General features: G+C 54.0%; 9 protein-coding genes across 9 annotated transcripts; 5 read left to right on the forward strand and 4 right to left on the reverse strand.

The window, feature by feature from the left end:
- Positions 1–526: 526 nt before the first annotated feature.
- Positions 527–1,744, reverse strand: MYCGRDRAFT_97942 (uncharacterized protein; the record flags this gene model as incomplete). The annotated part of the gene is made up of 3 exons (XM_003847009.1): positions 527–1,031; positions 1,101–1,637; positions 1,707–1,744. 3 exons carry the CDS (start codon positions 1,742–1,744, stop codon positions 527–529), a joined length of 1,080 nt encoding a protein of 359 aa, XP_003847057.1.
- Positions 1,745–1,941: 197 nt separating this feature from the next.
- MYCGRDRAFT_97943 (uncharacterized protein) lies at positions 1,942–4,362 on the reverse strand (the record flags this gene model as incomplete). The annotated part of the gene is made up of 5 exons (XM_003847008.1): positions 1,942–1,998; positions 2,113–2,212; positions 2,580–3,695; positions 3,767–3,852; positions 3,922–4,362. 5 exons carry the CDS (start codon positions 4,360–4,362, stop codon positions 1,942–1,944), a joined length of 1,800 nt encoding a protein of 599 aa, XP_003847056.1.
- A 1,202-nt stretch (positions 4,363–5,564) lies between these two features.
- On the forward strand, positions 5,565–7,554 carry MYCGRDRAFT_97944 (uncharacterized protein; the record flags this gene model as incomplete). The annotated part of the gene is made up of 2 exons (XM_003846955.1): positions 5,565–7,191; positions 7,526–7,554. The coding sequence occupies 2 exons, from the start codon at positions 5,565–5,567 to the stop codon at positions 7,552–7,554; spliced, it is 1,656 nt and encodes a 551-aa protein (XP_003847003.1).
- A 1,964-nt stretch (positions 7,555–9,518) lies between these two features.
- On the reverse strand, positions 9,519–10,157 carry MYCGRDRAFT_97945 (uncharacterized protein; the record flags this gene model as incomplete). The annotated part of the gene is made up of 1 exon (XM_003847007.1): positions 9,519–10,157. The coding sequence occupies one exon, from the start codon at positions 10,155–10,157 to the stop codon at positions 9,519–9,521; it is 639 nt and encodes a 212-aa protein (XP_003847055.1).
- A 1,204-nt stretch (positions 10,158–11,361) lies between these two features.
- MYCGRDRAFT_97946 (uncharacterized protein) lies at positions 11,362–12,912 on the forward strand (the record flags this gene model as incomplete). The annotated part of the gene is made up of 1 exon (XM_003846956.1): positions 11,362–12,912. The coding sequence occupies one exon, from the start codon at positions 11,362–11,364 to the stop codon at positions 12,910–12,912; it is 1,551 nt and encodes a 516-aa protein (XP_003847004.1).
- A 3,192-nt stretch (positions 12,913–16,104) lies between these two features.
- Positions 16,105–16,834, reverse strand: MYCGRDRAFT_83234 (uncharacterized protein; the record flags this gene model as incomplete). The annotated part of the gene is made up of 1 exon (XM_003847006.1): positions 16,105–16,834. One exon carries the CDS (start codon positions 16,680–16,682, stop codon positions 16,248–16,250), a length of 435 nt encoding a protein of 144 aa, XP_003847054.1.
- A 3,609-nt stretch (positions 16,835–20,443) lies between these two features.
- On the forward strand, positions 20,444–21,910 carry MYCGRDRAFT_97948 (uncharacterized protein; the record flags this gene model as incomplete). The annotated part of the gene is made up of 2 exons (XM_003846957.1): positions 20,444–20,499; positions 21,220–21,910. The coding sequence occupies 2 exons, from the start codon at positions 20,444–20,446 to the stop codon at positions 21,908–21,910; spliced, it is 747 nt and encodes a 248-aa protein (XP_003847005.1).
- A 575-nt stretch (positions 21,911–22,485) lies between these two features.
- MYCGRDRAFT_97949 (uncharacterized protein) lies at positions 22,486–23,700 on the forward strand (the record flags this gene model as incomplete). Its single annotated transcript, XM_003846958.1, has 4 exons — positions 22,486–22,608; positions 22,670–22,842; positions 23,296–23,624; positions 23,678–23,700. The coding sequence occupies 4 exons, from the start codon at positions 22,486–22,488 to the stop codon at positions 23,698–23,700; spliced, it is 648 nt and encodes a 215-aa protein (XP_003847006.1).
- Positions 23,701–24,275: 575 nt separating this feature from the next.
- MYCGRDRAFT_111788 (uncharacterized protein) lies at positions 24,276–26,226 on the forward strand (the record flags this gene model as incomplete). Its single annotated transcript, XM_003846959.1, has 1 exon — positions 24,276–26,226. One exon carries the CDS (start codon positions 24,484–24,486, stop codon positions 26,224–26,226), a length of 1,743 nt encoding a protein of 580 aa, XP_003847007.1.
- Positions 26,227–27,177: the final 951 nt, after the last annotated feature.

Raw genomic sequence — 27,177 nt, forward strand, 5'->3', positions numbered from 1 at the left:
GTTATGCAAATGAAGCTTGAGAGATGTCCTGTATCATTTGGTATCGCATCGACGTCTGTTGGCAATGGCGTATTGGCTCGGATAAGCATAAATACAAGCCAAAGTCGAGCAAGACGTTGATGTGACTGGGATAATCCAGCAGCAGTTCCAGGTACGGCTCCTTCTCCAATTGGACAGCGGGTGCGGCTCTGCGGCTCTGCGGCTCTGCGGGTTGCGGAATGCGGGAATGCGGGGATGTGGAGATGTACTAGGTAGAGATGCGGAGATGCCAAGACCCTGGGACGAATGGAAACCAATCTGAAGTGTATGAATGCGGTTGATGGTGTTTTAAAGACAAAGTTACAATACAGTAATTAACATGATTCAACAAAAGAAAAAAAAACATAAGAAAACATCCAACTTGAGCGAGCGACCAAATCCCCATCCACACCCACCATTACCGGCCGATCTTTCCAAAACCAAACCACAGACACACTTGAGAACCAGAAGACAAAGGGAAAAAAACAACACCAGATCCAGCTTTTCCTCATCCCATCCTCCCCAAGTCACGCCCATCCTCCGGCGCCGTCTCAACCCTCAACTCCGCTAAGCTCCTCCCCATCTTCATCCCCGTCTGCTCGCACGTAGTGATGCGATCATCGTGGTCATTGATGACGGTGACGGACTCGCGCAGGGTCTTGTTGTGGTTGGCGGCCGTGTTATACAGCTCGCTGATGGTCTTGTCGTACTTGTCGGATTTGTGCTTGGAGAGGATGGCGGCGACGACAGAGTGGATATCGTCTATGCTGATGACTGTGGGGCGAGGAGTGGTGGTGGTGGTAGTGGTGGGCTCGGGAGCTTTAGAGGATGGTTGATGGTTGGATTTGGTAGTATTGCGGATCAATGGGGGGGTGGCGATTGGGGAGGCGGGTGGAGTGAGAACGGTGCCGCTGGAATGAACGTTGGTATTCTCGGAATGGATGTTGGTGTTCTCGTTGGTGTTCGTGTCCTCAGCGGAATTGGCAACGCTGCTCGTCTTGCGACCCGAGGATCTGGTGGAGGCGATATATCAGCAAATGGTATGATGGGGGAGGAAAGGAAAGGGAAGGGTTCCAACATACTTGTTGTCGTTCAGAATCTTCGGTAGAGTCACATCGACAGAGGGGCGATCGAAAACCCCCTCGCGGCTCAACATCGCCACAGTCTGATGGACGGTCTTGAGCATACCCGGGCGAGTCTTGCCCAGATCCCGCAGCGCCGGAACGGATATGTGGTTGTAGACGAAGCGCAACACGCGGAGCAACAAATCGTGCACGATGGCGACGCCGAAGCGCATGGGGAGGTGGAGGGAGCGGGCGAGGTCGCGTAGTTGCGCGGGAAGCGGGGAGCATTGCTTGGCGACATCGTTCTTGGTGGCCCAGACACGGATGGCGTCGGTGAGTTCGGGCGCGGCATTCCAGTTGATGACGCTGGGACATCCGGTCGTAGCGGTGGCTTGGCTGGCGTAGAAGCCCAGGTTGAGGTTGGCGAAGACCGGGTGGAAGAGCTTGGAGGGGAGGAGTTGTGGCTCAACAACATCTGGAGGAAGGTTGTTTGGGTCGTGAATGACGGCGAAACCAAGACGGGTGTAGTAAGGACCGATAGTTGAGGGTTCACACCTGTTGAAGAAGGGGAGTGTTAGTATTGGGGATCTTCTTGAGGATTTGGGTTGCATGAATGGTACTTACCACCCAAGAGGAACGACAATCTTGCCTTCGAAGACCATGTTGGCAATGATTTGGAGAGGATGTGATGATGTGTGTGAAGGGATGCAGAATGGGAACCGTGGAAGCAGTGAAAGTGATGATGTGTGTGGAAGGGATGCAGAATGGGAACCGTGGAAGCAGTGGAAGTGATGGATTGATATATAGCCATTGGAAGGAGATGAGTCGTGCCAATTTGGGTAGTTCATTTTGGGAGCCATCATTGATCGATTTCGGGGTCGCTCTTTGGGAAAAGGTTCATTTGAGAATTGTCCATCTGGGAGAAGAATCAGATTGAACCGCCCAGATCGGTATGATAAGACAAACATTGGAAGTTATCATTTTCCCCATTCGGAAATATCATTTCCTCGACCGAAAGTGCGTCACTCACAACCGCATTCGGCCGCATGAAACGATCCACCCCTTCAATCGTCGAACGACCCGAGCGGAAAGAGAACGCGAAGGTGTCGTTTAGCACGCAAGATGCAATCCTGTGCATGTCAATGAATACTGAGACGATGCCGAGGCGGCCTGAAAACTGAACACTCTTTTTGCCCCGACGACGACGAAATCGTCCAATGGATTCGATCAATCCTACTCCCTCCTCAGATCACAATGATGGCGCACCAGGTCGACTCACACATCTTTTCTCCCCTACCGTATCCCTTCGTCTGACACGGATCCTTCACCGACATCATTGACATGTTCAAACTCTGTTCCACTCACGACGCTCCATCCCCAAAGATCATGCCCCATCCCAATGCTGTCAATTCCAACCAACGTCGCCAAGTCCGCTCCAGAAAAGCTTTCACTCCCAACCAACATGGCCAAGTCCACTCCAGACAGGCTTTCACGTACTCCTGCTCTGTCACCACCAACAACAACTCTGTCACCAACAACAACAACAAGTCCCCAACCTTCTTGATCCACTCCAGAACAGCTTCCACCCCGGAGCCCTTGTTCACTTTCGGCTCCTTGTGGGGATCGCTACCCACGGTCGTAAGCCACATGTTCAGCACAGCACTCTGCGCTTTTTCCCGCTCCTTGATCAAGACCTCCCATATATCCTTACTCCAGCGGGAGGAGGGTATCCTCGCGTTCTCCATCACTGAAATCACGCACGCGAGGTCCGTTGCAATATCGACCTCTACACCTTGGAGTTTGCGTTGTTCGTCCGGCTCAAGATGGGCGCTGAAGTAGTTCCTCATCCCGTGATTGTACTTCGTCGCTTGATGGAGGGTAATGCCGAGGTCGCGGAGGCCCTGCTCATCGATGGGGAGAGGTTTCAGGGGAATGTTGGGCGGAGCAATCTTGGGTAGATTGGTAACGAGGGTATCATTCCATTCGAGGAGCTCGCCGGCGAATGTGGGGAGGACGTGGGTGTGGAGATGCCAGAAGGGGATCGGCGATGGTTGAAAGCCAACGGTGCGCTTGGCTTCGTACCAGAGGGCGCCATTGTAGTATTGCTGTATCCACCGGATGGTCGTGGGGGATAAGAGGACGCAGCGCAGTTTGACGATGGACCAGAAGACGGTATCGCGCCACGGCCAGGGAAATCCACAGGAATTGGAAAAGGCATTGTGGAGGGAGGGGTAATCTTGGGAAGAGAGGGTCGCGTGGATGTTGACTTGACGTGATAGCCACTGCATATAGATGGGTCGAGTGATGTTGATTTCGGTGTAGATTGAATTGGCCAAGGCGAGGATGTGGTCTTGGTGGGGACCAACGTATTCCTTCATCAGCCTGTAATTTCGTGGCTCGACGGTAGTCGCGGGGGTGATGTTGGAGGCCGACAAGGAGCTGGACAGAAAGCTGAAAGGGAAGGTGGATGAGGAGGTATCCGGTTTGGGACTTGGCACAAGGACAAGGACTTGCTTCACAACCTGCGGGAGGGTGACCGTTTGTTTCAACGAAGGGGCGATGGTGTCGAGTGCGTCCACGGCGCTGTAGAAATCTGCTTCCAAGCCCATTTTGCTGTAATGTGGGTCGTCAGTCATGCGACACGGGCGGTGTGAAGGATGTGCAGGATATGAGAATCGACTTACGGAATGCGTTGCAGCGCACGATAGCCCACGTCAAGAGCCATGGCCAGGTGTTCGTCCCGGTCATTGAACCGAAACTCGCCGTTGTTCTACAAGTGGACACGGGTGAGCAAGATGCGACGCCGGGGCTAGGGGATTCTCGATCGAGCGGGACTTACCTTGTCGACATCGAGAAAGTTTGCACATTTCAAGGAACGTATGGACAGGGCGGGCAGCAGCATTTCCTCTGCCACTGGCGCGATGATGAGATGCAGAGCCAACGAGGCTACGCAGAGGACGGGCCATGTCCAGACGCGAGGGGGATAGGTTCTGGTGAGACGCCCGAGCTCAAAGTTGGCGAGGATGAAGAGTTTGTGAATCAGGGCGAGACCGGCGTCGGGGATGACCAGTGGGAAGCAGGACATGAAAGGGTTGAGGAAGCGGACGAGGAAGTGATATCGCGGCAAATGTGTCTGGAGCATCAGCAACACCACGGCGAGGGCGAGCTCGATGAGAAAGCGCGACCAGAGTTGACCCATGGCGTCGTGGGAGTAGAAGACCAAGACCAAAGCCAGCGCGCGGTGGAGCGTGCTCTCCACCCATGTGGTGGACGGTGGCATGGTGGAAGAAGCTGTAGGGCGGGGTGGAGAAGAAGGAGAGAGGATGTGTTGCGGAAGGAAAGACGGAGAGATGCAAGAAGCAGGAAGCGAGATGGGACTGGGACATGCTGGATGCGGATGCCCGGGAAGAAGAAGAGGCAACAAAAGGAGCAAGGAGATGATTGATCAGTGAGAGGCAAACGACCTACGGCAAACGACACGACACGACGTCCCGCAATGGCACATGGCATCCTGGATTGTCGGTGTGACGGAATCGATGGATGCGGATGCCGGGCCATTGATGGAATTGATGGAGAATGGGCATTGGATTGATGGAGAATGGGCATTGGATTGATGGAGATACCTTCCTTGGGCATTGGAGTCGACAGTGTTGTTGTTGGGCCAAGATCGGAAATGGAAGAGATGAGATGAGATGACAATCTCCGGTACAGCAGCTGCGCCGACCATGCCTGAGATTGCCACGGCACGTATCAGTTCCATCAATTTGGACCATCAATAATTCATGGCGCAATTGATTCATCAAACAGATAGGTATGATACGTCCGGATGCGTCGACAGTCTGTCGTTCTTGGTCTGTTTGTCGCTTCCATTGTCGCTTTCGTTCCTCTTTGTTGATATCCAATGTCGAGACTCTGACATCTATTAGTGCCTGCCGTCTTCCAGCATCTCAACGTGCTCATCTCGACATCAAGGTTAGAACTACCATGGTGGAAACGAGGGCAATAAAAGCCCGCCGCCTTGCACAACAACAACAACAACAACAACAACAACCACAACAAGAAGAAGAAGAAGAAGAAGAAGAAGAAGAAGAAGAAGAAGAAAAATCATCCCGATCCGCCAGTGCGAGATCCTCGTCAGAACCGGGTCGTACAAGTCATCCTCCCCCAATCGGATCGGACAGTGGAAACAGAAGCTCGTCTTGGCCTGGCCGTGGAAACGGAAATGCACCTGGAAATGTCCGCCGTCCATCCCCTTCGGCCTCTTCACCACATTCATCTCCTACGACATCTCCCCCGGGTTCCATTCCAGGCTCACCCGACCCATCGACAGACGGCTCTTCCGACTCCGACACGGTTTCCCACTCCTCCCACTCCTCCCACTCCTCCGACTCGTCCAACTCCTCCCATGGAGAACCCCACAGAGACTCCTCCTGCTGTTGCTCGGTCGCGTTCCTCGCCTTCGTTGCCATCTTGGTATCCTTTATGTGCGGGATCCTTCAAGCCCCTACCTCCGACCCCACCTCCTCTCCTCCTCAACCAATCCCAACGATCGCCCCTCGACCATGCTCTCCTCAGAATTGGACCATAGCCTGTCATCACTTCCCTGTCGTCGACAAGCTCCTTGCGGTCTACACTCATCGGCCCAAGGACGACATACCCTTCCGTATCGTAGACGATACCTTTTTCAAACCCCTTGCCAGTACCGACTTTGCCCAAGCATATCAACTCCTCGGCCTGGACGACGACTCTTTACTGTATACCGACCTTGTACACCTGGTGGAGCATACCTTTACCGCTTTTAAGCCGTTTCATCAACTGCTGATGCAGCCGCCCAAGTTACGCTCCGTTATTCCATTACCCGCTCCCGAGCTCTCGGCCTTTGTTCAGTGCTCCACAACCAAGTCCCGTTTTTGGCAATGGGCGCTTTGTCAGCCCTCCTACGCCCTCGCCTGGACAGTCGGACTCGTCCGCTCGTGGACCGCCGGAATAGATGAGCACATTCCCAAGTGGTCTCCGGATCGCGCGGAAGACTGGCTTCGGAACCACGTCCAGCCCGCCCAACGCCGCCTCGCGAACGTCCTCGCCGGCATCGCCCCAATCCTTAATGCTGATCCCGACCTGCTTACACATCGCTCTGTTGAGATGCTCCTTACACACCTACGCTATATCGAATTGCGCCTGATCCTCGACTCCGCTACTCTCTCCGTCTATCACGCCGACTTGTATGCCTACAGCAACTTCCTCAATCACCTCCGCCATCGTTCCCTTTCCGAAGTCATCTCTCGCGTCTCCATCGCCGGCGACCTTCTCTCAACGCAGTCCGAAACCTCCTTTCTGTACTGGCTCGCCACGACCTGGTGCAACCGCATCAACACTCACTTCCACACCTTCAACCGCCATCTCTCCCCCAGCGTGCGCCGACTCGCCGTCCGCCGCTACCAGCTCGCAACCTGGGATCACTGCGCCCCGGACCTCCACCCTCGACGATGCCCCTCCTCGCCCGACACCACCATCGCCGACAACAACCATTGCATCCCCGTCATCACCACCACCACCACCACGGACGACTGCATCCCCGACACCGACCCCTTTCGCACCCAATGGTACACCACCGATTCATGGATGCCCCAGCCCGCGGAAATGATCCAGAAGACGGACCTACTGTATTTCCCGGGGGTGTTGGACCCGGCCCACTTCACTTGGGCAGAGAGGAACGAGCGGGCATCGTCGTCGTCGTCGACGACGACCGGGAAATTGGCGGGCCCGGCCTTCCCCGCGGAGTGGGCGGGCCAGCAATGTGTGGAATTTCGCGGGCCGGAGAAGTCCAAAGGGGGACGCTTCGTGGGGTTCGGGATGGAAGATGTGGTGTTGTCGGCAGCGGCACAGGATGCTGACGGTGACGAGGAAGGGAACACCGGTGAGGTGGAGGAAGAGTCCATCGTCGATGAAGAGCAACGGGAGTGGGAGGCCGACCGGACGATTATCTGGTGCGACGACTTCGATCGAGAGAAGGAGAGAGGGGTTGGATGGACGTGGTCGGCGCGGGGAGGAGGAGGAGAAGGATCAGGAGGAGGAGGAGGAGGAGGCGGACTGAATCAGGGAAGCCTAGGTACCCATTGGGGGGAGAGATGAAACTCGCGAGCAACAAGATCCATCTCTTTTGCTGATGCCCAGAGTGGTCGAGATGGATACGAGGTCGTTGATGATGTGATGAATGTCATTTTTGATGAATAGTGTGTTGAGATAATCCATACAACGCAATTTCACTCGCCTGAACCATCTCTTTTTCTCAGTCTCAACATAGTGAGGTCACATTTAGCGTGTACTCCCCGACTTATCGAAGAAAGAGCCTACCTTGTGCACCCATCATGCCCACCTCCCGACGAATGGAAATTCCATATCGACCACTCTCGCGGAAGCTCCGCATACCATACATTGTACAGTCCAGCAAGCAAAAGGGGGAAAAGTCTGATTTTTTTTCTTTTGGAAAACAGTCGGCCACTCTGGGCAGCCTGAACGTAACAACGCCCTCGGAGGGGGGCTGTTCTGGACAATAAATCTCGCCCTGAAAATCTACCTTCCCCCACCGCCACGCACGACCATGTCCAGCGCGAAGAAATCACATGCATTGATTCTTCTTCCCTTCCTCCTCCTCCTCCTCCTCCTCTCCCCATCACCTCAAGTCATTCGTGCGGGGCAAAAAGAAAAAAAAAAGACACAAACATGGCTCTTGACTTGACTCTCTCCTCGAGCCAGGCAGACCTTTCTCCCAAAAGAACGCCCTCACTTGTTTTTTTTCTTGTTCTTCACCGCTCTGAGACTCCTCGCTACTGATACTGCAATCCTCACCCCTCCTCTCTCTCTCCCCCTCTCTCTCTCTCCCCCTCTCTCTCTCTCACACACCGCTCTCTCCCACCCATCATCCTCTATCCATTTCCTACATCCCACCCACGACCTGTGCCCCCCCACCCCCACCAGACCCCTACTCAGCCCTTTCTCATCATCCACTCACCTGCCCCCCCAAGAGCCCACAGTACCGACCTGACCCCGACCGCCAGCACAGCTCCCAGCCCGAAAGCCCTCAATCGTCCGTCGCTGAAGAACCCTCCTCCTCCTCCTCCTCCTGCTCCTCCAGCCACCACCCCGTCCTGTTGCTGTTGACGTTGAAGCGGTGGCGGTCGTTGTTGTCGTTGTGGTGGCCGTTGATCCCCCCTTCCCACCGCCGCCGCTACCGCCGCCGCCGCTGCCTTCTCCTTCCTCGAGACGACCCCAGCAGTAGGCGAGGAGGATGCAAGCAACGCCAGTGGGGGTGACCCCCGTAGTGGCGGCGATGGTGGTGGGGGTGATGGGGTTGATGAGGGTGGATCGGCAGCGCCAGTGAAGCGTCGAGTGGAAGAAGAAGCTGTAATCACGAAGAATGGAGCATGGGGATTAGCGTTTCTCCCATCTATCTTCTCTCTTTCTTCCTCCTCATCCGCCCAAACAAGCATGTCCGCGACGTAGATGGAGAATGGGAGGGGAAACAGGGAAGGGGGAAAAAGGGAAGCAAAGAGGGTTCATGGGTTGTTACCACTTACGCTGACAGTCCCGACATACTCTGTTATACTTTCTGTTCATGGCCGTGCTTTTCATGCTTTCGAAGGATTCGTGGGGTTTGTGGGTGGAGCATTTTGGGCAGGAGCGGGTATTAGCGGGGGCTGCTGCTGTCGACGAAGAGGAGGAGGTAGTGGTGGTGGTAGTGGTCGCGAGGGGTTGGGCCATGGTGTGCAGAAGGGAGGATGTGGGTGGTGAAATGGCAAGTGATTTCTTTTTTCTATTTTCTTGCGACGGAAAATTGTAGAGTTGACGGATCTTTTGGTGGGAGAAGTTGAAGAGCTGAGGATGGGTATGGGGAGAGAATGATGATAGGGGTATATAATTGGAAAACAAAGCGGGTTATGGATTGTTTGCTGGAATTGTTTTCCCATTTGCGTCTGCTTTTCTCTTTGTGAAAGCGAAGAAAGGTTCTTGGAAGAGGAGGTTTCTGGAAGCGAAGAGGAGGGTTATGGAAGTTTCGTGTGCATGGTGAAGAATGGAAACCGTACAAGCAGAGGGAAGAGTCATTGCGGTAGGTTGAAAGAGGCCGTCACTCCAGGGTCTGGCAGATGGTGTAAGGAGGAGCAGGGTGTTTCGCTCGCCTGATGTGAAGTAGAATTGATTGAGTAGGATGAGATCCCGAGGAGCGAGCGAGCGGGTGCATGGCGTGTACACTGCTCACGGTATTGGGAAATGAAGGCGGAGGGAGAATGTCAAGGAAGGGAGGACATGTAGCTATATGCGGATAGGGGAAAAGAGAGGGGGAAGAACGGGAAGGACATGAAATACATGACACAACTTTTCTGAAACGTACCATCGACCTTCTCATTCCATCGAGTCGTCGTTGAAAGGATACACATCTCACTGCTTCAGTCTCTGCAACCGCTCTCCCATCGCTTCGAGATCCACCCCCTCACCTTCCATCTCTTCCTTCTTGACAACATCCTGCTGCATGCCATTGTCATAGTACACGATGGCAATTCCCCGCAACGCCATCCATCCCGCCTGCCTCAACGCCGCCACGTCCTCGGCACGTAGCTGCAACGCCTTCGTTCCATCCGGCAGCATGACAGATCCGAGTTTGCGGGCGCGATCCAAGTCGAGACGATGGGCAAAGTACCATCCGACCTTAGGTGAGAAGGAGGAGGAGGAGGAGTAGATGAGGTCTTGCTCGTTGATGATGTTGGCTGGTTTTTCTTTGATGAAGGAGGGTGACTTGGAATGCTCCTTTTTGATAGAGGAAAGATGGGCGACGTTGACTGGGTCCTTTTTGACGACGTTGATTGGGTCCTCTTTGACGACGTTGACTGGGTCCTCTTTGACGACGTGGATGGGTGATTTGGAATGACGGGTGTCGTTGTACCACTGGTCTGGTTGTTCTTCTCGCTTGACGTGTGGATGGGAGTGGGAGGAGTTGTTCTTGGAATTGGACATGTCGAGTTCGGCAAAGGCGTCCACGAGACTGGCGGGCAGCTCGGCGGGTGGGACGAGGCGGGGCATGTTGATGAGGATTGTTCTGATGAGGATTGTTTTGATGATGATGATGATGTTGGAAGAGGACGACGGGATTCTTGATGTGTGTGTGGGTGTGAGAGGGAGATGAGAGAGAGAGAGAGAGAGTCAGAGGGAGATGGATGTATAGATATAGTTCTACACCCTCCAAGATCCATCCAACAAGTCCATCCAACAAGATCCATCAAATCATCAATCAAATAATCCATCAAATGATCCATCAAATATGCATGCATGCACCCACAGTCGTCTTGGTTGTCGTCGCGTATTCGTGCACCAGAGAAGGACTTCCCGACAACACCGTCGTCACCACCCGCGACACGGGGATGAGGACGACCGTCGTGCAACGTGAACTCTCACCGACATTCCCACCACCACCACCACCGACACCGCCAACATTCCCACCCCCACTTCCATCATCTCCATGTCCCTTTCCATCTCCATCTCCATCTCTCTTCCCCATCCAAGAATTCAACACCAACCACACCCCAATGAAACCCGCCACGGCACAAAAGACCTGCTGGGTACACCGCCGGCAAAGGAGGGCGGAGGAGCGGTTACACTGCCCGCAGCCGAGACCTAGCGTGTTCCGCAACTGTTGGTATCCGGCGGCTACGTGTAGCCCGAGATTGTGCGGGGAATGGCGGGCGAGGAATTGTGTCGTGTCGGCGGCGTGTTTGGAGAGCCATGCTCGGAGAGCTTCAAGGTTCATCTTTGCGTTGCGGCTTGGTGCGTCGATGAGGTTGGATGTCGATGCTGCTTAAGGAGGAAGCGAGCGAGGGTGAGGACTGAAGAGAAGGGTCGCTGTGAACCGATCGTATGATACGATACGGTACGGACAGACAAAAGAAGAAGCAATCCCTTTACCTCCCGGCCCAGCCCCAGCAAACAAGCAAGAACCTGCCCCTTCCAATCCCTCGTCGTGGGTTCCACGACATTCCGACTTCACTCCACTTGTCCCGGCCTTGCCAGCAGTGCAGTGCAGCACACGTGGAACTTTAAGCAAGCTGCAGCGCAGTGTAGCGCCACGGCGGGTCGTCTTGTTGAACCCACAAAACACAATCAGGACACCCGCAACGAATCCCGCCCCGCCCTCTCTTGCTGCCATCACCGCCATTTCATCCGACACCGCCCGACCAACCTTCTCCCCGAACGACGTTGGTCAACGACAGCAGCTTACTGGAAATCAATCATGGACACCGCCAGCAACGACGATGCCGCAGAACCCGCTTCTCGTCAGATGGAAGCTTTGCTGCACACTTTGAAAGTCAGCAGGCAGCCGCTCGTGTCTGACGCTTTCGTCGAGCATTTTTATGGCCAGGAGATGGTACCGAAGCAGAACCAGAAATCTGCAAAGTCTGGAACGAGAGAGAGGAGTGTGTTGGGTGATCAATACAACGAGCACAGTGCTTCGTTGGAGGAGCAGAAGCCGAACCCGGCGGAGTCTGGATCAACAGAGAAGGTGCATGCTGCAATGTCGAGATCGAGAAAGACGAGTGTGCCGGTTGCTCAACACAATGAGCACAGTACTTCGTTCGAGGAGCAGAAGCCGGAGTCTGGATCAACAGAGAAGGTGCATTCTGCAATGTCGATATCGAGAGAGACGAGTGTGCCGGTTGCTCAACACAATGAGCACGGTACTTCGTTCGAGGAGCAGAAGCCGAACCCGGCGGAGTCTGGATCAACAGAGAAGAGTGTACCGGGTGCATACAACAATGACACGCAATCTAAAATGTCTTCCCCATTGATCGAATTCTCCACGCCCACCAAAACCGCCGTCGGCGAGGACGACCTCATTGCCCAACAGGAGACGACTCCCCGACAATCCATTCGCAACGCCGCCCCCTCTACCGAGCTCCACGAAGACTTTTATCGACGCCAACCAGCTGCTGCTGCTACCTTGCCCTTCGTACCCTCCAAATCCCTCCAAATCTTGTATCCAGACCTATCAGCTACGGTCCTCTCGCCATCTGTCCCCTCCGAACTACGCAAGTACTTGCATCAACACCGTCCAGCTGCTGCTGCCCTCTCGCCGTCGGTCCCTTCCGAACGCCTCGAAAACTTGAATCAACACCCACCCTTCTCTGTACCCTCCCCGCTCCCGAAAAAGACACCAGAAATGTCCGAAGGTGGTGGTGACATCAGCCACCCACCCTTCCAGTACAAAATACCACCATCTCTCACCATCAGGCGCAACGACCCACCGCACACCCAGACCACTCCTCGCGTAGAGGAGTCCGGTGGAACCTCCTCGTCAACGAGGGAGGACAACAACGACAATAGTTCATCATCAACTCACCGCAGTCCTAGGATGCACGAAGGAGGAAAGGAGGAGGGTCTAGAGGAGCACGAGAGCATACTAGAAGAGAAGGAGGAGGCGCAAGGTCTAGGGCAAGAGAAGAAGATGACGGAGGACAAGGAGGAGCACGAGAGCATACTGGAGGAGAAGGAGGAGGCGCAAGGTCTGGGGCAAGAGAAGAAGATGACGGAGGACAAGGAGGAACACGAGAGCATACTGGAGGAGAAGGAGGAGGCGCAAGGTCTGGGACAAGAGAAGAAGATGATGGAGGATGAGGAGGAGATCTTCTCAAAGACAGCTCCCACTTCGGAGGGTAAGGGACTGCTCTCGAAGGGTTGGGAGACAGGCTGGAACATTCTTCAAGAGTCCGGGAGGCGGACGTATGAGTCTTCACCCCCAAAAATCGATCCCGACCATGGAATCGATGCAGGAAAAGGGTCGTGATTTGTATTCGCAGAGTATAGTATGTATTCGCTCGAACTTGAATTTCATCTTTCCATTTCGCCTGAAACCTACCACCGCCCCATCATCCTATTCCTTCTCTTTCTGACCGGCACCCAAGGCGGTACAGACATTGAGTACAAGACCCAGCGGGAGCAGAGAGCCACGATGATACCCGCTCGTTGTTGTTGTTGTGCGCTTACCGAGGGGGAGAGCCGAGGGAGAAAGAACATGCTGATATTCCCGGGAGAGAGAGAGAGAGAGATCGATCTTCACCAGAGTCCAGCGTACCCGGTGTCAACATTTATCGATGTCATCGATCGACCAGGCTATCGGCGAAAGCGTCCACGGTGAAGCAACTCATCGTCGCGATTCTCGAACCTCACAATTTGCCAATCACACCCGACTGGAAGGCCAAGCGGCCCACCGCGATATGGATGACATTTTTGCCCTTTGGCGCCGTCACTCCTCACCAACGTGGCTCCTAGCCAAAGATCGACAAGAACGAATGCGGCGGCTGGATTTCCCGGCGTGTATGCAATCGATGGCAATGTCCACGTATGACGAGTCGTCGCTCTCGGCCGGCAATGAAGTTGGTTGATTCGTAACATCGGGATCAAAGAGCTGCGGCTTTCGGTAGAGAGACCTCGACTTCGACCTTCGATCATCAGATTGACACTGGCAACGCTCATCCGAGCCATCTAGGCTCGAGAAAGTGGAAGCACGTCCAGGGGTGTTTCGATCGTGACCGACTGGCTGCGTTCCCGGTCAAGTGTGCCAGCATGAAAATCCTCCGTGTACGTCGCAATGAGGACCCACCACTGGATTGAAAAAGAAAACAGCGAGAAGGAGGATGACCTTCTCCACCAAACGCCACGCTGTACAACGATGTGAAGGACTGGTGGTGAAAAAAAAAATGCATGGCATCGGTCCCGAGGGAACTACCGACGATTTTCTCCAGCATCTTGCATCTCTTATTAAGCGATTGTATGTATCGCGGGCGGAGAGGCCAGAGGGTGAATGCCTGATCAACGAGAACGGTTGTTTTATATTAATAGACTCATCACACGTCGCAGGATATTCTCTTCTACATGGTGCATGCAATTCCGTAGCGCAGCGTTCAGTGATGAGGTGCCGGTGGTCGAAGAGATCCTCCTGCCTTCACCCGCCCAGCTTGCCGGCTTCTTATCGAGAGATCGATCATGTGCGGGTTGGATGTCCGTGCTGCTACTCGTGAGGTGAATCATTGAACATCTCTTGCCGTATGGTCGACATATCCTTATTTCTCTCATTCCTTGGTGCTGAACCAGCTGAAATATGGCCGTGTAGGTAACATACTAGCGCACCGACGGTATCGCCAAATGGAATATCCTTCAACAGAGCGGTCTTGCGTGCAGTGCTCAAGCCTTGCGGCAAAGAGGGCAAAGGGACCTGCTCTCCCCCGAGAAATCATTATTCGGAGGATATGTATGCCTGGCAAGGGAGAGACTCACTCCACACACGACAGTCAGGGCCGCGACGATGGACGAGGCTGTATAATGCGTGTGCCTGGCCGCCGTGTTGCACAGCGCATGACGGGGACTTCTTGGACATGAGCGGGACCAAGGTGCGAGGCAGACTGACTCTACCTCAGAACGGGGAATGTTCTATCGTCTCGACCGTCTCAGAAGTCAAGGCATTCCACGCCATCCACCGCATATGCGAGACTTCTGAACCCAGCCCAATGCATCGCTTCTTCATCCGCGGCGGCACGACGGGGAGTCTTGTCAGGGACGAGAAAGCTGGTGGAGATGGTAGCAGGAGTCTAGCATTAGATCCACCGGGAGGAGTTCCGCTCGTTATCAGCATGCTAACGACTTGCCAGTACATGGGCTCCGCCTTCTTCTTCGGCCTGAACTGCCCAGCCAACGCCACTCAACTCGTCGATGGCTCTAGCCGCTCCCTGCAAAGTCCAATGACAGCCGCGATTCAAACCGCGGGCTGGAAAGGCGGCATCCACTTGGTATTTCGCAACTCATGTTCCTGCTCGTGTTCTCGCCTTGACTGATCCGATCCAGATCAACGCCTTCATCTTCATCACCTGCCTCAGCGCCGTCAACAGCTCTAAGAATTGACGACGCTGTATCTGAGCGGTGGCAGTTTTGTTTCGCTGGCGGACAGGATTGTAGATCGGGTTTCTCGGTGGCCGTCGGGTGGAATTACCAGATTATCTGGGTTGCTGTGCTGGCGAACGAGTACAATGTTATTTCGAGCACTTTTGTCTTCTGGAGCGATAAAATGCCGATCTAGAGCTACTTCTTAATCTTCTGGTCGGCATTCTTAGTCTTCTAGCTGCTTAGTGTAGAAGTGTTCGGAGAGGCGGAGTTCTGGCTTGCCCTGATGAAACTTCTGGGTTGGCGGCATACTTCCTGTTCAGCATCGTCTATGCCTCCGGAGGACTCGAGGGTCATGAGTTCGCTTTCAGCGGGTTTGGACGGTGGAGTACTAGGACGGATTTCCAGGTCCACTTGGATGTCTGCTCGTCGTCGCTTTGAGTGTTGTGTGCTTGGGAGATTCTCGAGGGCTGTTGGCTTTCGGTGCAAGCTGGGACGGTGATGAGGTTGCCGGTGAGGTTGAATCTAACGAGGAAGATGTGGCGTGGATTACTTCGAGGGGTTGGTCTTCCAAGTCTTCCTGGCTAGATACCCGCGAGCCGCCGCCCGTAGCATAGTCTGTCTAGCCTGTGTCGCTCATTAGTTTCTGTAGTATTCGCCAGCCGAAAATTGGGTTGAATAGCAAGGAAGGAATGCGTCGCCAGACGACTCACATCTTTCCGGCTGACGACAACAGGCTTGTACTGTTGTGGCGATGGAAGAGTTGTAGAGTCCACTTTGCCCTTCGGACATGTTCGTAAAATTCTCGACGCAATTCATCCTCATTGACCGGCGATCATTGGTCGGGACGATCGATGTATTCAGCATACTTCCCGCCATCGATCTCCGCTCTAGTAGAAACACCTACGGCCATGCAACTAACACTCACCCGTTAGACCCAACCCGATCCCATTACTGCTGCCGTCGACCCCACCAACCACTACCGCTCACCTTATCACTGCTATTCACCCAAACACTGCCATTAGCGGCCAGCTCTCGCTTGCATAGCCCAAACACCGCCGCGTTGAAGCCTCCACGATCCTCAGAAAGAATTTCGCATCTTCACCGCAACCCAGCCACTCTTGATGTTGTTCTTTTCGTTCATGGGGACCTTCTCCTGGTCCTTACAAGGTGTCTTTGCGGCGCTGCCTCCGTGCATGTCATCCTTCTGCACAGCTTTCTCGGCAGAACGAGGGTGTTTGTTGTTCAGGTGGTGGATGAGCTCGTCGAATGCGGCGAAATGCTGTCGAGCAGCAGGCAAAAGTTGACTCGATGACGAAAGGTAGCAGCACGGAAGCGGATGAAGGAGGCGATGAGATCGCGGAAATCTGGCGGCCAGAGCGGTAGTAGAGGCAGTACGATGGCGCTTGAGATGTCAGTCTCCTCCATTGTGAGCACGACTGCGAGCACATAGCTGGGAACGACGGCGGGAAGAGTCGTCTCCGGACAGGCTGGAGGCTCTTGACTTGCACATGTTGCAGAGTTTTGCGGTAATGTCGAAAGACGCCATGGTCGCGCTTCTTCCGAATGCGCTGTGATGCGTGGTAACTCGAGTGCACGACGGCAGGTGAGGTCTGCGAGAAAGTTGAAGTCAAAGTTAATGGATCTGCCCGAGGCTCTTCCTCTCTCCACTTCGGCCATCCCGCACGTCTCGCTGGTATCATGTCCAACATCGACATCTTCCTCCTGCTCGTCCGAGTATTCCTCCTCACCTTGCTTCGCCTTTCAAATCGACTGCACAGCACAACCGATGTCTGCAGGCGTGAAAGACTTCTTGCTCGTCGTTGTTGTCCGATCACCTCTCCTGGCGTGCGCCGCCTTCTCGATAGCCACCCGCCATGTCTCAAATGGCACGTCCCTCAAGCAAAGCCTCCTCCGCTCGTTGTAGTCCGATGAGGAATCTCTCGCTCTTGAACATGTCTCCAAAATGCGCAGACAGCACGTCCATGTGCAGACTCTACCTTCCCGCCGCCAACGCCTGTCGCTTCTGCGACGTGTTCACCGTCCTCGTTTGGTCGCGACGTCCGAGCGCGGCGCGAATGGCGGCCATCTCATTCCTCCTCCGCGTGCCGAAATCGAAGTTCTGGGCGAACCGTTCGAGAAGCGCTCGATCTCCTTCGCGTGGCTCGGGAATAGACGCACGGGTCTTCCTCATGGTGAGGTCTGAGAGGAGAGGGATTAATCAGGTTGGAACTTTGGGGTGAGTAGGAACAGAAGAGAATTGGAAGTGAAGGTTGGTAGTATTGCCAAAATCTGGTATACTTGAGTCTCACCAGTGCGAGCTTTGCACGGTCGAGGGATCAGGGTGGAGCGGAAGGTGGAAAGAAGCGGAAGCGGGGGTGCGGTGCGGGCCGGGGCGTTTACAGTTGCCGAATCCAGGGAGTAAAGCTCCCCGCTTTCGGCTTCTCGCTCACTACTACAACCATCCTCGACTCTTTACCCAAGTCACCAGCGCCGCCACCATCTGCACGCGCTCTGAGCAGAGACCACCAGAGAGCATCCTGCGAATATCTCAACGTCTGAGGTACAACAATCCGCCATCACTACCGTCCGCAAGCGCTCAGCCGCCGAGAAACACCGATCGAACCGTCTTCCCTCCGCTTTCCCTCGCCACCAAGCTCGCTACCTTGTCGGGTGAAGAATCAGGTGGAGGGAGAGCGAAGGGATATGTGACCTGACTTCTTGGATGAGTTCCATGTGCTGAGCGGAGTCTTGCCGAACCAAAAAGAGCTGGAGAAAGAGCGGAGGTCGAGCTGTTATGCTTCTTGGTGCAGTCTCCAGGTACAAGGTGGGATCTTCTTGACGAGATCAGAGAGTAATGGAGAGGTCGAGGGCGAGCAGAAAGGAGAAAGGGTGACGAGAACAGATCGGGTAATCGACTTGTGCTGAACGGACTCGCGCTGCGCCGTCTGGCGGACAAGCTAAAGATAAGCTTCCGGTCAAGCCTGAGGCGCGAGCATGAACTTCAGCCATCTTGCGGACAAGCCGACGACTGCACTTCTTGGCTGAGTCCCAGGTACAGTGTGGAGCATCTCGGAGCCAGCGGGATGAAGAAAGATGGTGGGAAGATCTCCGATCGATCCAAGACGTCACTGAATGCTACTACGACGCCATGGGCATGGCGCTGTCTTATGCAGAGGCGACTTCTCGTGGAAACGAAGTGGAAGGGCAACAGGGATTGAATACAGATTTGAGGAGGGAGAAACGGATGAATCGGTGGAACGCAACAGTGTGGAAGATATTATGGGAGACTTTTGAGAAGACTTTTAAAAGACATCATGGAAGACATCTTCTTTACGATTCCAAGACCTATCCGAAGAACCCTGGCCGAAGTGTCACACATCCTCCGTAACAACTTCCTGAAACTTGCTGACATCCCACGCTATGCTTGTAGAAATGGGCCTACAACAACAGGCTCCTCCTGCAGAATAACGACACTGGCACAGATCTGACTGCAGCGGCTACACATGCTGTAAACCATGGAGGTCCTTCAGAATCAATGTCGAAGCAAAACAAAGCACCTTTAGCGATAGGAGAATCCCGCGGAGCACCGCCCGACCTAATATAGACGTCAAATATACCCAGTGGCCTCGGACATTCCTGTAACTTGCAGGCACATTCAGTTCCGTCGACGGCTTAACGAGTGCAGCTCGACAGACTTGACACTGGCCAACTGGCCTCGGTGGCTCTCCCCAACGCATGATGGCCCTTCTCGGCTACTTGGCCGCCCAGACGATGGTGGAATCCCCTACCACATCGAACTCACCCCTGGTTCATACCGGGCTCCACAACAACAAAAACTGAACCATAGCGGCCAAAAGCACGACAAAACTGTGGCCAGCGAGGGTTTGCAAGTCATTCTGTTGTTGCTACGGACCTGGCTTCCACAGCTAAGATTGGGAGTCACTCATTTTCAATGCTGTACAAGGTCTCCGACTTGATCCAGGAGCGGCATCTCCACGAACGGCTCCAGCAGCTACAGCACGCATGAGCCGCCTACATTACATCACTCTCCAGCATACAGCTTCATTGACTTCGTTCCGTCTGCTCTACCCCGACTCAGACTGATTTCCGAGGACGACTTGAAGAAGCTCCGCCGACACCGCACACTCGTATACCAGAGCTACGCAAGGGGAACTTCGAGGCCGTTTGCTATCCCAGATACACAGGAATCGCCACAGATCTCCGACATGTCCTGCCAACTCTCGGTCAGGGATCCAGCACCCGCCCAGAAATTTCTTCCGATAAGAATGATAATGGTGAACAATCAGAGGCAACGTAGATCCTGTCCGGAGGAGCGGTGGAGATGGTGTGCATGTCTTCGATGCTGGCGCTGCCACCGGTTGTGTTGGTGTGGGTGTCTGGGGGGTTGGCTGACCGGGTGGCGCGAGTCGGGCAAAAACGGTATTTTCCGAGGAAGAACCGGCGTCTACGATGAGAATGTCAGGACTGATAGGTGAGGCAGACGACCATGAGACACCTACAGCAGTCGGGATCTTGCGAACCTGGCCCGTGTTGACCTTGCTCTTGGAAGCCTTCTTTGCGGCGGCGGCGGCGGCGATTTTCTTCGCAGCTGGTGCCCTCTTAGCGGTGGCATGCCCCAACGTTACGAAGGCCACTGTCTCTCTGCTTCAGAGGGATATGGACATGGCCAAGCACGGCAATGACGCGGACAAGATGGCGGCACTGAAAAAAGCCCATCAAGGATATGCATTGATTGAGGATGAAGCTCAGTGACGCGGTTCTGGCCGTGTCCTCGAAAACCGCAGCGGGTCGTGGTACATCAATGCTTCTCATTTCCCTCAAGTTGTGAAGTTATCAACGTCCAACGTGCAAAACTCTGTTGATCAAAGGGCAGACATACATGGAGGTGCAGGCGTTCTGTCGGGTCGAGAATGGCGCAAACGACATGCAAAAGCAAGGAACCCATCGCCAATATGGTCACAAACCTCATCGTTCTTTACCCTCGGCCCATTTCAATCGCATCATCGATCAACCCATCGTTCATCAATCCATCACGAATCACTCAAACCTCCACATAACTCCGTCACAAAACGCACCTTCTTTTCCCTGTTGCGAACGGAATACAGCCCGATAATATCGGACAGCGTAGTGTTGTTGTTGCAGTTGCAGGTCCTCGAAATAATTGTAGGCAGGGCTACTTCTGGCGCAGGCGAGTCGCTAAGCCATGATGGTAGCATGGTGCGTGGGACCGTCTTGTTCGGATTGGCGGTCCTGACGGACGATCCGATCCGATCGGAGCCATGGCATTTTGGCCAGACCCGTCAGCAAACGGTACTCCGCTAGCGTACATGTCAAAGCCTGCCCTGCATGATGCAAACTGCAAGGGAACCGGAAGTCCTGCAGGTGTAAGCGTATTGATGCCTTAGGCTCATGAACCAATGTTCGTCATCGGGGATTTCATCGACGTCTCCGCATTCAATGAGGACCGTCAAAGGTATGTCTTCACTTTCCAAATCGGAGGAGGAACGCGGGATCGTGATTTTGCATGGTCCCGAGGGATTGGACCGATGCAGCACCATGATCGATTAGAACGAAGTTTACCAGCGCGTCGGAGGTTGAACGCCAGCATGGCACGACCGCACGATCGGATTCTTGGAACGCCCCACTGGTTTGACGGGTCGATCCGCGGACGACTGGCATCTCGCTGTAACCTGAGCCTCGGGCCAACTAACGAGATTTGGATTCATCATTCATGTGGGGTAGTCTGATCTCAAACTTCCACCGCCGCGTCAAACGCCAACGTAAAATTCCCCAATCAGGAGATATTGCTCTGGGTTGACTTTGGACTACCAAAACCATATGTGGACCTCGCCTTTCGAGATACTCCGTAGGCATTGGAGGAGACCATCAGGCGACACCTTGAGATTGCAATGGGAGGAAACTTCCCAGTGAGGAACTGTGATCGTTTGCATCCCGCTTTCAAACGGGGTATAGTTGCCCTCCAAGGAGAGCTTCCATGGCCATCACGGGAAGGGAGTGGCTATGATGCCGGATGTTGTCGTTGAGGGGCTGGGATCCTCATTATTCTCGCGTGCCGTTCATGATTCCGATGCAACACGATGCAACAATCTTCAAGTCAGTCCAATTGACATCAACCGCAACCACAACATCATTACAATCAGGCTGGTCCGCTGAGAATGAGCTTCTCTTCCAGATCAGCCGGGTTCTATAACCTCCACGAGGATGAAGCTCTGGACGCCGCGTTCAACTTCCACACCACACCACACCCTCCTTCCTCCGATCTTCCCCCTCTGGACGATGAATGGTGGACAACCATCCCACAGAACAACGACTCCTCCAAAGCAACTCCCACGCAGCATATCGCGAAAGCCAACCCTTCCGACTGGCCCTCAACCCCGCACCCTGTTTCCTTCGATTTTCTACCCCCTCTGGACGATGAGTGGTGGACGACCATCCCACAGAACAACGACGTACCCAATCCATCTACCGACCTTCCGAAGTTGCCATCAACCCCGGCCCAACAAACAAGCGCTTGGGCCAAAAACAACCCTCCAGCCCTTCCACGAACTCCCTCCAAGCCTACTGCGCCTGTGCTATGGCCCGTCAGCCCGAGACTTCGCTTGCCCTCCAACGCAACTCCCACACGGCCGACCGCGACAGCCAATCTTCCCACTCATCACCCGCCGACATCACCCTCACCCCACCTGGACCGAGAAACCGATAAGAAGCATCGATTTCGCGTCCACACCCCGGCCATGATGGAGGCTGTATGTGGGAGGAAGAAAGATAGGTCGGGACGCATTCAGAAGAGTGATGGTGGAAGAAAGGGCAAGAGCAGTGGGAAGGGCAAGATTGAAGGCCGGAACAAAAAGAAAGATCTTTGAATGGGCACAGGAGGTTTGACAAAAAGATCTGTATCCCGACAGTGATGGGGAGTGTGTATGTGAAGGTGGGGGAAGAGTCGATCGAGATTGGGAGGGATTGATAAATGGAGACGAGGTGGAGCAGGTTTCTATGAGGACAAGAAGATTGGATGGCATCCCATGGTATACAGGATGGGAAGGAGGGTAGCAGAGGAGAGAGATCGAAAAGCAGGTGACATGACAATGCATTCCTTGGGCATGCCGTGTTCTTCGTTTGGTCAAAGTGGTATGAAAGACCGACATAAAGTTGATGTAGTAGTATGTTGTAGGTAGAAAAGAAGAGACAAGAACGTGTGAAGTTCTCAAGTACACTGCCATCTCCTATTCGCGCAACCACTTCATCAACTACTGTCCTATCTTCAAGACACCGCAACAACCAGGTCTCCCTCCACTCCCTCTATACAAGAGAGGAGCGATTGAACAAGCCTATTAAACCGCGTGAATTCACATCCAGTCAAGCCCGCGGATCCCGCCCCTTCCGCTCTGCGGGATACCGGATGCTGCTGTGCTAGCAGAGGGCAGGGTAGCTTTTGGATATGCCGAGGTGGGTGCGTGCAATCCGGATCCACTCTTTGAATGCGATCCGGCCTGCTGATTGGCTCGGTCAGCAACATAAATACATCCAACGAACTGGCGGGCTGCTCTTTGGCCAAGCCAAGGTTAGTTTCGAGCTCTACAACTACCCCACCAACGAAACATGCGAGGTATCTTCACGCACAGATCTCTCAACACTTCAAGTTCTTTTCTTCCGCATCCGTGGCCTATCAAGATCCGCTCTCTCCTTCCACCAAACCCGCAAGGAAAGAGATGAAACCAGAGACGGAAGAGAAGAATGACGTGGGCGACGGGACGATGCAGCGCCTAGCACGGCCGGATACATACGCGAACGACGCGTGAGATGGCCAGAGTGAGCAATTGTACGGATGGGGACAGCTTCGAGCATGTGGGAAAAAGAGATGAAACCAGAGATGGAAGAGAAGCATGACGTGGGCTACGGGACGATGCAGCGCCTAGCATGGCCGGATACATACGCGAACGACGCCTGAGATGGCCAGAGTGAGCAATTGTACGGATGGGGAGAGCTTCGAGCGTGTGGGAAATTGCAGGCTCCCGACCACTTGATGACATTGCCTAGATGAGATGGGCAAAGCGCGCTCGATCGAGAGAGAAATGAGCGTGATTTCGTGCGGGCCCCGAATGGGCAATACGACGTCCTTTGGGGAAAGTGGTCCTCGCCCTGGGATGATGCGGACGAACAGAGCTATAAAGATGGCCATGTGCCCTTTTCCCAGCACCACAGCAACCTCCAGCTCCGACCACTCATCTATTGCCGATCATCATACCAGCACCATCACATCAGTGACCATTCCGCTCCACAGCGTCAAACCTCTACCGCCTACATTCGCAACCGGCTATGTCTTCCACGCCTGTGATGCCAACCACATCCTCGCCGTGGTCACCTCCAAAGCGACCGCGAAAAATTCGAACATACCCATCATCATCATCATCCGAGGGTTGTCGACTCAGCAGGTCGACTCCGTCCACGCCAACACTTCGACGGATCGACAAATCAAGAACCACTCCCACATACCACAAATCGAGATTTCACCAAGTCCGGGAGTCGCTGGAAATGGCCGCTGCTTTGGCAAAGAAGGGAGAATGCAGCAATTTCAAGGTACGGTACAACAGCTCTTTTGCGGGGGGGAGCTCCAATGTTGATGTAACCAGGTGGCGAAGTAGAGGAAGGGTGAGGAGAAGAAAAACGGGTTTCATGGAGTGGGCCGGTGATGATGTCTGGTTCTGGGGAATGGTATTGGAAAGGGTGCATGTTGGCGTTGGGGTGGATGGAGAGGTGTGTGAGGTATTTTTGCTATGAGAGACTTGAGATGGAACTGTGATTGAATGAGTGTGGTCTGTTGTATTTGGATGGCGGGGATCGATTTGTTGAATGCGTAGCATGAAGGTGAACGAACAGTCTTGTATGAAGGTGAACGAACAGTCTTGTATGAAGGTGAACAGTCTTGTAGCAATCACATGCACTCTCTGTAGAATAGCAGAGAACGAGACCTCATCTGAAGCCATATACTATGCACATATGCATAAAACTTGCACAGAATGCGAAGACTGGAGTTTTGGTGAAGGGCCCGGCAACGGTTCTGTCATTGTCATTTTGTTCTCCCGTACCTGTAGACACTTCGCATCGGCGTTCATGTCGTCCTCGGCCGTATATTCAGTCCCGCCCTCGTCCTCGCTAATGCCAATCTTCTCGAGCGCTTCTGGCAATATCATCAAACATCACCAATTTCATGTCCCACCTGCGCCATGCCAATCTCGCAGCAATCAATCTTCGCGAGCCCTTTTGGGCAATATCATCAACATCACCAATCTTCCCGCAATGGCCAGTTCCACCCAGCGCGACAGGGCGGTCATGACTATATTAATCGTCTCCTCCCACTCCCCCGATTTCCCTCACGATCCACCCTGAGCACCACCCCGCCAACCGACATTGCGGCTCGCACCACCGCCTCTTCACAATGTCGCGCGATTACCAGGCCGCTCGCCCCGTCATCGCCACCCTCCTCAATACTCTCCGCCTCCCCAACATCGGGGCCATCACCCCACGTCAGCTCAACCGACTCTACCGCGCTCTAGGATGGGAGTCCGACGACATGCAAGAGGAGCGAAAGGGGAAGAAGAATCTGTTGATGTGGATCAGAAAGAATGTGGATGGGATGGATGTGGAGAAGGGATCAAGGGTCGGGTGGGATCGCAAGATAGACGACAGTGTATGTCTGAGGGAGGAGGAGTTGGAGAAGGATAACAGTGGAGGGGTGGATGGCGACGACACGGATGGTGATGAGGGGCATGATGGAGAGGGGGATTGCAAGATCGAGCAGGATGGTGGGAAGAGTGGCGGAAAGGGCGGCAAAGTCAATGCAGATCTACTGGATGTCCACAACAACGACATCCTCACGCCGGGATGGGATCCCTCATCCGCCACCATGGCCTGTCTCCGCAACATGCTCACAACCTACTCCGTTGCCTTTCCTTCATCCGCGACCAAGTCCGCCTTGGTTGAACTGGTCACTGTCAAACTTCTACCCACCGTCAACCACTCGCGCCGGCAGAATGCACGAGTCCTGCACAGCAGTCGAGAAGGTCCAGCCGTGAGAGACATTGGAAACGAGGATGTGTCTACCCGGAGCAAGGATGAGAAGAGGAGGCAGGTGGAGAAGAGACAGAAACACATGGAAGTTGTTGATCTCGACAATGATTCTCGCATCCCATTGGTGTCCGAGGACGTGTTGGCCGAGGACGTGGATGGAACGAACCATGTGGTAGAGATGGATGTGATGGAAGATTTGCAACACGATATTCTCGAGCTTCCTCAGGGTGACAGCCCTTCTCAACACACCAAGCTTCCTCAGGACGACAGCCTTTCTCAACACAACAACCTCTGTCAAAACGGTCCTTGTGAAGACGACGCCACTCTCCAAGCTCAACTGGCACGCGCTACTCAAAATCGAGACGAGTTGATCAATGTTTGTTTGGGACAACAGGAAATGGTTACACTTCTGAAAGGAGAAAGGGCAAATTTGCAGACACAGCTCGAATTCACCTTCTCCAAGGCGCAGAATGAAATTGAACAACTTCGAAAGGAGAAGGTGGATTTAGAGGCTCAATTGGAGTCTACCGTCCTCCGCCAGGTTGAACTTGACCACCTCTACCAAGAGAATGCGGATCTACAGAACCGGCTGGGAGTTACGATCAAGCGCTGCGATGAAGAAAAGGCAGATTTGAAGAATCAGTTGAGGTCCTCCATGCAGCGCCAAAATGAGCATACAGATCTGCAGGCTCGACTTCAGAAACAGCTCGAAACGGCCAAGGCCGACCACGAACGCCGCCATTCCACTATGCAAGACCAACTCGATCAACTCCAATCCACGATCCACAGCCAAGCTGCCGACCTCTCCGTCTTCCGCACGAAAGACAACTTCAACGTCACCGGCCGCTCGAATACCTGGAACACATTGCCCGTCCTGCGATTCACGGGCTCGAAGAGGGATGGGGTGGAACCATTACACGCTATCCTCGTTACGGTGCTGCAGCGTGCCCGAGCTGGAGAGTTTTCCCAGTGTTTCGATGGTATCGCAGATACTATGAAGATCGTGGTTCGGATGTCGATGGAGAGGCAAGCGGTGGAGGAGAGGGTCGCGCAGACGACTGAGAATTTGAGCAGCGCTGAGCAGAACGACTTGATATGTTTGATGGATTGATCGATCAATCTAAAGTCGTGTGGCATGGTGAGTGGCTAGTTGGCTTTGACCGAAATGAAGCAAGGACAGTTAATAGCAATGGAAACTACACATACAATATCTTCACAGTCTTGCATTTCCTTCGAACCGCACTCAAATCGCCCTCGAGACAACTGCACCGGACGTGTTCGTCTATCAATTCGCAAAGTCCACTGCAAACGGCCCCAAATCCGCCCTTCGCAGAGAGAAGTGATCTTCCAGAGACGGCCGTCAAGAGTGCGGCGACATGCTTATGATTGCAGACGTGTGTCGTCTTTCTACAACCTAATGCAGCGACACATTCGGCAAAGTACGTGAGCACAGCACTCAGTCACCATCATTCTTACTCGGATCCACCCTGCTTCTTGATCACCACACAGATCATGGCGCATACAATCGAAGCACTTCCACCAGTCTCGACTGTCAAGCAGCATTTCCGCGGGCACCACCGTTTTCAGCCTACAGTAGCCCATAATTTCAGCTTTGCCTCCGCCAATGTCAGCGCCTTGTCCCCGACCTCCGGCGACATGTTAACCTCGTGCAACGTCTCCCTGAACGGCCGAGAGAGGCTTTCGCGAGAAGAGCCCAGGAGAGGGAGACACGCATGTAGAATACCATCGTCCGCTCTGACTACCTGCCTCCTCCCATTTCCACATCACTCGGATGTACGACGAGCCTCCGAGGACGGATGTGACGACTTCCGAACCAAGTCGCATCAAAACGCCGACCGCTTCAAAAATCGGAGCGGCCTCCTCTGCAGTATTGCTTTCCAACGCTGCTGCTCGCAACGCATGAGATCCTCCCGCTACGACGCCCTGTTAAACCAATGGCGAACATCACCACAACTTCAGTGGTGTCCATGACCTGCAAAATTGAAAACATCGCGTTCCTACAGTCTACCCCTCGCACTGAAGACACACCAATCGCATCCAA

This window comes from Zymoseptoria tritici, chromosome 19 (genome assembly GCF_000219625.1).
Source record: "Zymoseptoria tritici IPO323 chromosome 19, whole genome shotgun sequence".
Classification (NCBI taxonomy): Eukaryota; Fungi; Ascomycota; class Dothideomycetes; order Mycosphaerellales; family Mycosphaerellaceae; genus Zymoseptoria; species Zymoseptoria tritici.